The following is a 13,182-nucleotide window of genomic DNA, read 5'->3' on the forward strand; positions in this document are numbered from 1 at the left end:
GTAGCGAATAGATCGCACTTAAGTTGAACCCAGTGGTAGGTTGTTTGGAATTGTCCTTATGAAGCCCAAATTGTTTTCGATACAGCTGTTAATGTCTTCTTTGGATTGAACTTGCTCAAGAGTCATTTTGTGTCTTTACCAATATTTGAAAGCCGCCAGTCTCTTGTTCTCGATCTCACTAACTTCGTTGCTGTGTAAAGGATATATGGAGTAACAGCACATTGGTCAGATCGTCTGAGCTCACTCGTTGCCATCATGAACAGAATCACTCAAATTCTCTCCGTACGTTCTGAAATATCCAAGATAAATGCTGGGAAAGGACAGTTCCTCTTCGTGCTGATCAAACAGCAAGTTTTGCGGTACTTTAATTTCTCCTGCTCCTGGGGAAATTCTATATTTATCATCGCTTCACATTTGCTGTTAGGTGATGAGACTTTCCCTAATCGGAACTTCACTTATATTGACTTTAGGGAAATTAAATTTTCACATGACTTTCATCTAAGAATGAATGATCTATCGTGATTTGATAGTCATATCGACCAATTATTGAAGCTGTTCGCTTTCTTACTAACCCGACTTTGTATTTTCTTGCATTTTATACACAAAAATAAAGTGCCTGTGAGACACACACATATGGGCCAAGTGAACAATGTGCCTATTTCAATCTCCGTTGGCAAGCAATCTTGTTGACTGAAACAGGCACACCGATCACTTAGCTCCGTATTGTTTGTATGTCTCAGACACATTATTTGCATGAGGAGAACTAAGCCTGTCACTAAATTCGATGGAATTTGAGTAGACAAAGCTGTTCGACTTGGATAGCACTGGAACGGTGTCGTTCTTAAGTGACCCTCTGCAGCTGGTTTCTTTGCATTGTTTCCGAACCATAGACGATTGCAAATGTAGCATACAAACCAGAAATCATTCTCCATAAATATCCTTACACACTCTCGACGCAAGTTCTTATGTAAATAGTAGTTGGTGTAAAGGAAAGGAGCTTGATCGTTTACTCATTTGCTCCACAATTGGGGAAATATTCCGTTGTACATAGTACTTCTGTAATCAGTTAGATGGGGCAGCATTGCCAGTTGAAGGGACTGCTAAATCCACTTGATTTTGTCTTTTACGCAATCTCGAGTCTGTCATTCTCACACTCGTTGCTACCTTCATCTGTATTGTTAGGATGGCTTGCTCGATACTCTCGACAATGCTCTGCATTTGACTTCAGCATCGTTGAACACAAAGGTTATAGTAGTGTGCCTTTCGCAACTCAGAAAATTATTGATGTGAAAATATCTATAGTGGCACCTAACAATGGAATGTAACGAAATGCAGATTGCAACAATACAAATACTTGTACTGTTGCAAATCATACTATTCAAAAAAATGGCTACAATCAAATGGGTAATTAGGCTATCAGCTTGGATTTCCTTAACTTCTTCCAAATGTTGATTCGGTAGAGTAAGTAGCGGGCATGTGCTAAAAGCATTACATCGTTCATACCATTTTCGACCGACATTATGCTCTCACTAACGATCATTCGGTAAAGTAGCGACCGTGAATAAAAAACATTATCATGATTTTAAAGCACTTGATTTTCATCAAAGATGTTTTCACATGAAACATTTCATGTATACAGGATACAAAAAAGCGTTTTTTTTTATATTTTTTTTATTTGCTTATCATTTTTGTAACACAAGCATCCTATTAGTCTAGCTCATTTCAATACAATTCACACGAATAACACATGCACTGACAATTTGTTTTATGAATTATATTATCTACCACATTGCACACCCTCACAGCATACACACTGGCTTGAGATGGCTACAAAATTGGTAAAGCCCAAAGACATAAGATCAAGGGATCAATCATTGTGACTATTCCACTAGTCCTCACTTCCCAATCCAATGTTGAGGGAACTCTTCTTCAGCCACTCTCTGGCTGTATATTTGTAATGGACAGGCATACCATCTTGCCGTAACCATTCTAGATGTCCTGTTCAGTCAGAAATTCTTGACAGTTGTCTGCAACATAAACATAAGTGTTTTGGAAGAACATGCTAATTATTTGGTCCTGGAACTATCCTATTTTTTTTTTTTTTTTGCAATATTCCCATTCTTTAATGGCAGCCCATGATTGTATCCTGGAAGGCCAACTTAATGGGGATATTCAATAGAATCAGGGCCAGCTTTAGGGTAAGGCAGAGTAGGCACTGGGCCTAGGGACACGGATCCCCTAAACCTTGGAAGTTTTTATGAAGTTATTTCAAATTTAGCGTTATATTGCATATAATTTATTTTTTGTAAGTAAAAGATAAAATCATTCTAAAAAATTCAAATCTTCACATTGGCAGGAGTGCCATATGCTCTTGAGCCAACCTTGTATGTCATTATTTGATGGACCCAGTATGGGCTCCTTGCAGGGCACAGGTGGCCATTACATTATCGTTTAAAGTCCAAGGCAGTAATGCCCAAACTAAAAGGAGGCAGAGCTGACTCCAAATTGTAAACTCTACTGATTGTTGGGCCGGAGTATAAACAGAAAATTTACTTATTTAAATACCCGTGATATGGTAGCTTGGAAACAATTGGTAGGTAGCAACTTATTCTTTCAAACTGTGATTCATCTCAATTTTAAATGGTGTGACAGCAAGGTTATAGTACCTGTGGCCAACAATTTGCTCATCGATGACTACTGCCCATTGTCACTAAAACATAGTTGTTAGGTTTCCTAAGATCATCTGTTCCACTGTGGTTTCTTCAGTCGAGTTTCCGAGTGAACCTATTCTCAATTATTGGCACCATGCCTCTCGACTCATGCTGTGAGAGCGGTTAATCTAAGTGCCACATGAGGCAAGGTTTCTGTTGCTTGGCACACCAGGTCAACAAACGCTCTGTCTACCATCATGATGTTATAGCAGAGGTGGGTAAGGTGTTCATCCTGGTCCTAATAAGGTCAATAAAATTTATGACCCAAGAGTAGCTGGGTGCAATCACTGATCCAATGGTGCTATTAGAAATCTAAAAAGCACAGCCATTACAGGACCCTGCCACCTATTCTTGATCTTAGTGCTTGTCCATAGATCGATTTGAATCCTTTGCTACTTTGTTGCTGGCCCCAAGTTCATTTTTGACCAGGGTCACATCAACGATCTTTCTAATGGTGGACGACGACGAATGTTGAAGATCCGATCTCTGTTAAATAATGGTCATTACCCATCGAAGAGAAGGGTTGCGAAGCCCCGTCTACATCAGCATGAAAGTGTGCAGTAAGCACATCCTTAGGCATCCTCATCCAAATTCTAACATTGGCCCAAACTTGAAGATCTAATTTGTTCAGTTTAGCCAGCCAGGATTCAACCAAGTCCAACTTGTGATAAGGTCTCGGAAAAAAACAACAGTCGCTGTTGTGGTTTAAGAGGAGCCTTGCGAAGTTTATCAAGCATGATAGTATAACAGTGCAACTTCAATACCCACATACTTGCAGACAAGACTATGTTGGTTTAATCAGTTTAAGGAAACTGGCAGTGGCCATCTCACTGAGTGCTGCATGTAGGAGTCATTCTGCACTCATGGCACAGCTGTCATTGTTGAGGTGTCAAATGAAGCTTAGTGAGTTACCGTTTGCTGCTATGATCACAGCAATCAATCAATATTTCTGAAGATAATTAAAAGGGAAATCATGGACACCTTTTTCGATGACCCCGTATTTTTGAAGTGATACTGCAGATGCTTTACTCTTGGAAAGTTCTGAAACAGGATTAGCTAATTGGTAGTGATACTGAAGAGGAACTATAGAAAAACTGGTCTACACCAGGGGTCCCCAACCTACGACCCGCGGGCCGGATCCGACTCGCCAGATGATTTCATCCGCCTCGTGAAATTTATTCTATAGAAATCTTTTTTGGTTGCTACATATTGTTTATAAGGATATTTTAAATCAAAATATAATGTAAATGGGTCCAAATATAATTTTGTAACATTGTTGCAACTCTGTGCGCTTCCACTCGGCAGCAGTGTTTCTTGCTATGTCGGAAATCCCAACCATGCGAGTGCCCAAGGCTATAAGTTTATAGCCTCAAGTATTTCCGGCGAACACGAGTTGTCAAAAAGTGAAATAGTAAAGTTAAAATAAGCGACTGTTAAAACAATTGCTAAACACTAATCGAGTAAGTACTAGTGAAAGAATTGTACGTAATGCGTTCTTTGCAGTTTGCGATGTAAAGGTACGTGTATTAATCTTTCTCCTGGTCAGCTATTCTCATTCAGACCGTAGTCGTCGGCCCGCTGCACCGATTATCATGCGCAATAATTTATTAGTGCTATTTGTATAAATGCATATTATTTTAAATTTTATTTAACTTTGAATTTTAGCGAATCAAGATGTCAAGGAAAGGAAAAAATTATTCCGATTATCGTCTCTTCAATGAACTTTGGTCGAGTAATTATTTTTTTATAAGGAACAATAACCGATGTACCTGCCTTATATGTAAGGAAGCAGTTCGTGTTGAAAGAATATAATTTGAAACGGCATTATACGACAAAACATGCCTCAACTTACGATAAACTTCAAGGAGAGTTGCGAAACAAGAAATTACAAGAGCCGAGCTTTGATTTCAAGAGGCAACAACAGATGACACGTTTCACTAATCAGAATTTAAATTTAATTAGAGCTAGTTTGCGAGAATCTCAAATCATTGCTGAAGAAGGGAGAGCTTTTACTGATGGTGAGTTTGTGAAAAGAATGTGCCTATCAATTGCGGAAGAAATATGCCCTGATCAAGCACTTTGCTGCTGCAAGTTTATCAGCGTCAACTTTAGCAAGAAGAATCGAAGATTTGTCTGCTAATGTTAAAGATCAGCTGAAACAAAAAGTTACAGATTTTATAAATTTTTCGATTGCAATTGATGAAAGTGAAGGTATTACCAACACAGCACAGTTACTCGTTTACATACGCTGTATAAATCAAAATTTTGAAGTCACAGAAGAACTGGCTGCACTTGAAAGCTTGAAGAACAGAACCTGTGGTGAAAACGTATTTTATAGCGTATCAAAAGTGTTTGAAGACCGGCAGCTTGATTGGGAATTGTTGACAGCAATTACGACCGATGGTGCAAAGAATATAGTTGGAAAAAATATTAGTTTCATCGACCATGTTAATAAATATTTTGATTCCAAAAACATCGAAAGACCTATGCAATTTCATTGTGTTATTCACCAGCAATCGTTGTGCCGTAAATTTTTGTCTTCAAACTCAATCATGTCGACTATAATTAGCACTGTGAATTTTATACGCAAAAATGGCCGGAACGCGAAAGCGAATATGACGATTTGTTGTATCATACGGAGGTGCAATGGTTCAGTCGCGGATTACCGCGACTGAACACATTAGTGTTAAAAAGATTTTTTCAACTCAGAACCGAAATAGACATATTCATGAACGAAAAATTAAAACCAGTCCCAGAATTAACAGACTTTAAATGGTTATGGGAACTTGCATTTTTTAACAGAACATTTGAATACATTGAATAAAAAATTTCAAAGTCGCGATCTACTTGTAAATGACTTGTTCTACAATATTAAAGCATTTCAGACAAAATTAGAATTATTTAAAAATCAAATTGAACAAAATTTTTCCCATTTTCTGTGTTATGAAAGTTTATATAATAATATGCCCAATTGTGATTTTTCTACCGACAATTTTGTCCGAAATCTTCAATTATTAATGGAAGCATTTGTTGATCGATTTGTTGATTTCGAAAACAATAGAAAATTATTTACATTTCAGAATCCATTTGATGTAAATGTTTCACAAATAGATAAAGATCTACAATTAGAAATCATAGATCTTCAAAGTAACGATAACCTGAAAACATTATTGAAAAATGAAACTTTTATAAAACTTTGACAGAAAATGAATTTCCAGAATTAAAAAAAATAGCAAGAAGAACAATTTCTATTTTTGGTAGCACTTACCTATGTGAACAAACATATTCAAAAATTAAATATATCCAAACATCGATCAAGAATGACAGATGACCATTTGCAAGACTTTTTAAGATCGGGAACTTCTACTATTAAACCTAACATTTCAATTTATTGCTAAATCAAAACAACTACAAACATCTCATTGTGCTATTTCTGTAATATCAAATGTGATTATAATAATAAAAATTGTGATTTTTAATATGACTGTCTTTATTTACAATAAATATCCCTTGTTTATAATTTTTTATAGTTTTTCTATCTTGTATACGCCGTTTGACCTGGTGAAGTCACTAAAATTGCACCGACTCCGGCTCGCCATTTGTTATGAATTTTCTACGTGGCCCTCCGATTAAAAAGGTTGGGGACCCCTGGTCTACACAATATCTCCTTCCAAAAAGGCTGATTTAAGGTCTGGGTCCAAACCTTCATGGACCCAGAAAAAGAAATGTAAAATGCCAGGATAACATCTAAGTGTTATTCTTAAACAACATACGAAAAATTAAGCAGTTTCTTGTAGGTTATAACAAAATTAATAAAAAATATTTTAAGTCAAAATTTAAAAAAAAACAAAAAACCCCATGCATTTCAGGGTTAATGTGCACACTCAATTAAACTGCCAAATAGTGTGTATGTTTAACTGCTTATGATTGGTTACAAGATACAGGGATGGCTCAATAACGGCTATTGCAAGATGCACTGAAGGAAACAGGGACTGCAAACAGCAGCTAAATGTTAAATGATTTTAAAACAACTAAATTTGTGCACTGTTTTATCTTTCACTGATGTAGACATTTACAGATTTATATCTTGCCAAATTAGAAAAATACCAGAAATTGCAAGGAACAACTCTTTTAACTTCAAAATACAAGAATAACAATTTGAATAACAAAGAACAAGAATAACAATTAGCTTCAATAAGAGAAGTGATGAAGCAGGCGGGAAGTAAGTTTAATCACTTGTTATTCATTTGAATGCTCAAATCCAGTTAGCAACAGTTGAGGATGTAGGGTCTTCCCTAGTGACACCACAACACACAAATCATACCATTTACATACATAAACCACCTCCTATGCATGGTCCTGAAATGGTCTAAAAGAGGGTTGTGTAGGTAGGAGAGTCAGGGATTGAATGCCCATTCTTCTCCTCCTCATTATGAATGACTACTTTTCAAAACCTTGCTGCCTTTACTCAGCAAGTTTAATTTAGTTTAACAAACTTCCTCTAGCAGGTACGCTGATGTACAGTAGTCATTCCCAGCCCTTTTCTCTTGGAAAAATAAACCCCTTTTATTAATTCAGTTTTAAAATAACTTCTTGAATGTATTAAATTTATTACAAATAAAGCTTCTGTAATTAGTGTATAACACATACAATAAAATCAGTTTGCAGTTAGGTACATATCAATATTAAAATACAATTTCTCAAACATGAAAAAATTAGAACAGTACCATTTTTACTCGAAACTAATGTGGCTTCTGCACTTGTTTTGAAGAACACAACACTTTAAAGTCCAGGTGAACAAATAAAAAATATTGTCATAAATCTGGTTTTGCATAACTTTTTGCAGTACTTTTATCAAAGTATAAATTTTGTGGTTTTTCACTTACTGGATATTTTGGCATTAATCCTAACCAAAAGCTCGCAAGAAACTCAGGAAGCATTCAGCATAGAATCAGATGAGTACATATATTTTAAATCACTAACCCACCGAATAACTGCCAAGTAGCAAAATCTTTGAAGAAATCTTGAATCTAGTGGTCTTTACATATCCATGGAAAATACTCCTTAAACATTAGTAACCTCATGCTCTTTAGTGTTTTCTCTAATATTGTGGTCCAGACTCAGTTCATTTTCTGACAGAAAACCATATACAGAATACTAAAACATTGTAGTATTTTCCTCCCTAAGGCACATGGTCCAAAACTAACTTTAAAAATCATTGTCTACACTTGATCGTGCACACTGAAATTGTTATATAGATACCTTGAAATAGCAAATTAAGTTCATTAATTGAAGGGATGATTCATGGGTGGGTGGGTGAACACTGAGTCTGAATATACATGTGAGAACTTTGACAGGAGAGTAACCTGCAGCACTATTTTTGACTTGACTGAAATAATCTGGAATTGGCAGACCTTGCTTTAATGAAGTTGACTATTTCAACAGCATCACTAAGTTCTTTTAACCGTTCAGGCAATCACTTCGGTGCAAGAGTTCGCTTACAAATACTGTGGTGATTTTGATTTTTTGCCGACAGTTCAGACGCCAGAGAAGAAAGTCCAATCTATTTTTCTTGAAGATGAGTTACCACTTGTACATTCTGGTTAAGGGCAACAAAGATCATATTTGCCTGTACTGTAACATTATTCAAGTAGTGCAAATAAAACAGCTAGATTAGAAACATGAGAATGGTATGAAAAAAAAAAAAAAAAAAGAAACCCCAACTAATTCCATCAATTTCTGCTTGAAAAAATTAATGGGTTTAATTTTGTGAATACAGTGCTTTGTTTCTAAACGGCATACAAAAAAAAAAAAATATTTTCATGCTGCTGTTTCCAAGTACTTCTCCACTGATAATACACTGAAATTGAGGATACTCTTTATCACCAGAAAATTAACATATTATACTTGATTAGTATCAACCTGTCATGAATTTGTAACACTCATACAGCCCATGAACTGAATTCATTTTTCAATCCAATATTAGCATTAACATTTCAAGTTTTAACCAACTGGTCTGCGGCAAACAAAACCAATTTATATTTAATGGCACACAGAAGAAGCATAAGATACCATGCTTTTTTATGAAGAAACTCACGGAAACAAAAACTTAAAAAGGTGACCACATGACATCGGTTTTACTGATATTTATGTGTCTATACACAGTTTATTTAGTTGAGATGCTCCATGTATTCTGTTTATACCACTATACTTTAATTAGTTTTTTATTTCTGTAAACAATACCTCATTTGAGAGTCACCTGGATAGATTTGAAAGTTTATTTTTTAGTACGTAATATTAAATTTTGCTCTCTTAATATTAACAAGATTAACATTTAGTGAAGCAAATGCACTTCTCACTGTTTACATTGCATTTTAATTGTTTATCATATATCTCATCACAATGGGAGGAACCTTTATTGTCCCTTCCCACAATACTCCAGTTGGGTTCTTTTGCTCTTTAATGCCATAGTAGAACCTACAAATTGACCACAACAACACTAATTTTTGCCAGCTGTGTACGATACCTGCATAGTATTTACTCCGACTCTTTTAAATACAGAGGCACAGAGAGGTTAGTGGCACCTGAGGACAATGCAATATATTTGTGTTCCCCACCCCTTACGAATTTAAATACAAATATAAAATAATAGTAATTATTAGTTTTATTCACAAAAGAACACTTTACAAATGTTAAACAATGGCACACAATGAGAGAATAAAAAAGGATTCATCTTTACTAAAAAAAAAAAAAAAAAAAAAAAAAAAAATAATAATAAAGATAAATTCCAGATCAATTTTCTTGGACTCGAATGCTGTAAATTCATTAATAATATCACTAAAATAAATATTCTCTAGGTTTTTCTCCTACACATCACTAATTTGGTCTTATTCCCCTATCCAAGATGCTCTTGGATAGGAGATATTTAACTTGAACTCGTGGCACTCCACAGACTGGTGTCCAATGGCAAATACCCTGCATTGCTATGCCACCTGGTTGAAAAGTGTAAGTGCAAAATTTTTTTTAAAAAGGTACCATGTTGGTACAAAAGGTGCACTGTCCTCCTCCTATTAATTTTTCATAGTTTTTGGTGGCCTCAGATTTTGCATAATTTAGTCTTATGGAAATAACTTTTTTTTTTTTTTTTTTTTGAATAACAAAACTGTTACTAAAAATATTTTTGATCTTTTTATTCAACACAACTTTAAAATTGTCAGTAAAATTTAAGCTCTTCTTGGCCATTATTCCTTCCCCCCCAACACACGCACAAATCGATCAGTGAATTCTGTACACCAACGCACCTGCTACCTTGATTTTCCTTTCTTTTCTGATATGCTTGCTAGACAGTTCAAATTAAACTATTAATCCTGATTTTATAATGTTTGGTTTGAAAAGTATATTTTTGCTGCCTAAGTAGATTTTATTTAATAGAAAGATTTATACATAAGGCTCTCAGGTTTTTGTACGTCACCCTGTGCAGTACTCAAGATTGTTAAGTTTCACCACCTGATATACATCAATAAACTAATTAAGGCATTTATCTTGAATATTTTTGTTTCTAATTTGGTTCCAGTGATTTTACAGCAGTTAAGTTTATGGTATATACTTTTAAAAGAGTAATCTAATGGTACATTAATAAGTAGTAATAATTAATAATAAGTAGTAATAATAAGTATCCATAGGCAGTAACAAGAAGTAAACATTTTATGAAATAAGCAGGTTTATTTTAGAAACAGAATATTAAAATAAACTCCAATGTTCCATGTGAATAGCTACCATATAGAAATAGTCATTTTAATTTGAACCTCTAAAGTGATGATATGGAACATAATGTAGATAAAGGACAATACAAAATAAAAATTTGTTTAGAAGAATTCAGCCAGGTGAAACTAGGAATAAGCCATCTAGGGATTAGAGGGCTAATACTGGCATGGCACTTTTTTGAAAATGGAGGCAATATAGGGTACAGTCAAACATGCCTTCAAGCACTATATCACTGCAAAAAGCAGTCATCACTAACACGCATATGTTATCTCAGTGGTTTGATACAAATAACCTGAAATAGTGATTTTTGTTATTGAAACTGTGTCCCTCTACATATACTTCAAGAAACATACTCAACACTATTAATGCAGCTTGAGCTAACTTTATTTGGTCACTGTTTTAGAATATGGAATCAGCAAGGAAGTGGCAAAACAGAAAGAAAGATGCTACACACACACCACTCACACGTGAAGGAAATGAACTATTACATACAGGTAGGAACTAAACCTGAAATTTTCAAAATGAGCTGGAAATAGGAAGGGAATGGAAAATAGATGTTATTGGTCAACAACTTAAATACCATCTATTAATGGGATACTGAACTTTACATTTAAAAGAGGAATGCACAAAACTGTGTGGCACTTTTGCTTTTATAAAGCAAGGGTAACCAATTTCTGTTATGCTTAAGTCAACTGAGAAACAAAACTGATATGCACAGTGCAAAAGTATCAGCGATTTAAATCCTTTAAAAGGCATTAAAATTCAACCTGTTTAATGAATAAATTAAACAGCTGCCTTTAGCATGCATATATATTTTTTCTTTTTTTTTCTTTTTCTTTTTTGTACAATTTAAGTAAACTTCTTTGGCCAAACAACTGTAGTAACTCCAGGTAATAATGATATTTTAACTCAAAAATATATTCTTAGTTACCCTTGTTCATGGTACAATTTTATTCAAAGTTGCCTATTGTGCATAACAGTGAACTGCTTAACTATTCTGATTGAAGTTCACTTTCTCACAAGCCTCAAATTAGGCCATTACAAATGAGGTTTTGCTGGACCACACAGCCAATATGCACCTCATGAAGGCACTTCCCAATATGCACTCTTCCTTGTATGGAATGGACTTGAGAGGTGGGTGCTTGAGTTCTGTCTTCTCGGCAGACAATCCTGTAAACATGACAAATTCAGCACCAAACAATTTGAGGCCGACTTGGAAACAAGTCCCTTGTTTTTCTGCTCTAACAGTTTCTGATTCTTCCAAAACTGAACTGTTACAACTATAGCACTGAACTTGTTGGCTATGGATAAAAAAGCTGGCTGGCTGTGAAGTTACAGAAAGACTGAATATTCATACGGTGTGAAAGATGGAGCACACACGCACACACTCTCATGCTCTCTCGTCCCATATACACTAGGTGGCGCTGTATCTGCTAACGCCCTCCTGTGGCAGCCATCAAAAAGTGCCCATAACAGCACACGATGTTGCCAATCTCTTGAAATAAAGAAAGTCTGAAAAATAAAACAATATACATTTCTATTAATATTTTGTGTCATATATAGAGAAATACATAGAAAACTATAAAAGAACTGTTATAAATTAGAATTTCATTTTATAAAGAACTAGCTTTTTTTCCCTATGGTTTGTTATTTAAAACATTTTTTCAAAACCCCTTCCCTTCCATTCAAGATATAATACAAATGAAAAGCAACTCAAATTATAAAATGAATACATGAAATGATAATCTATCAAGTACACAGCATTAATTATGTAGAAACATACAAGAAACAAAAAGTAACCAATTGTATAGCCTTTACATGCACCATTCATGCTGGCAGTCATGTGAAATCACATACATGCCAATGCCAACATGCAGCACATTTTCAATGTATTCAATAAAAAAAAACAAATTTTCAATAGATTAACTATGGCAATAAACTACCATGAAAAACTGAATTATAAACAGAAAACCGTTCACTGTAGAGTCATCATCAGTAATTCAGTCTTGTGACTGGTCAGTTCCCCTGATGAGCTGTCTCCACCTCTCTCTCCTGTGCTGTTTGTTTTAGTTCCTCAAAATTTCGAAGTCCTGCTTCATTCAGCAACATCCCGATGACAGCATTTTTTGGTCCTTCCCTAGTGAGTTTTTCCTCCACGGCATCCAGAAGCAAACCACCATGTTGAATCATGTGGCCCATTTGAGTCTAGTTGATCTTATTCTACTTAGAATTTTCCTCCATTCTCGGACACATCTTAATACTTCCACATTTGACACTTTTCAGTCCATTTAATTTTTTCCATTCTGCACCAGCACCACATCCCAAAGGACTAAAGTCACTTTTTGTCTCTCTTTACAAGAATCCAAAGTGCATATAGGTACCACCACTGACCAGATATATATCATTATTATCTTCTTCCTAATTTCCTGTGACATCTCTTCTGTGTAATCAATGACAGTTTATTCTCGAAAGATTGTTTTGCCAGTGCAATTCTGGATTGAATCTCAGTTTAACATGAAATGTTCTGTGCAAATAACTGCCCCAGATACCCGTTCTATTCTTATTCTATCGATCTCAATTCAGAAGGGAAATGACCTTTTAGCAATCAATCACCACTGTCTTTGTTTTCATGAAGTTTATCTTCATTCCATACTCCAGCACTTTTTTATTTAGTCTTCTGATCATTTTTTACAGTATAGCAGGTCAA

General features: G+C 35.1%; 1 protein-coding gene across 2 annotated transcripts in view; it reads right to left on the minus strand.

The window, feature by feature from the left end:
* Window positions 1-10,413: 10,413 nt before the first annotated feature.
* Fs(2)Ket (Importin subunit beta Fs(2)Ket) overlaps window positions 10,414-13,182 on the minus strand; it is a 277,390-nt gene continuing 274,621 nt past the window's right edge. For both annotated transcript variants that reach the window (XM_090388864.1, XM_090388863.1), the window contains exon 20: window positions 10,414-11,987. In XM_090388864.1, the coding sequence (XP_090244990.1) occupies window position 11,987 (1 nt within the window). In that variant the 3' untranslated portion in view covers window positions 10,414-11,986. The remainder of the gene's footprint in view (window positions 11,988-13,182) is intronic.

This window comes from Mastigoproctus giganteus, chromosome 14 (assembly GCF_048544385.1).
Source record: "Mastigoproctus giganteus isolate SK-2022 chromosome 14, ASM4854438v1, whole genome shotgun sequence".
NCBI lineage: Eukaryota > Metazoa > Arthropoda > Arachnida > Uropygi > Thelyphonidae > Mastigoproctus > Mastigoproctus giganteus.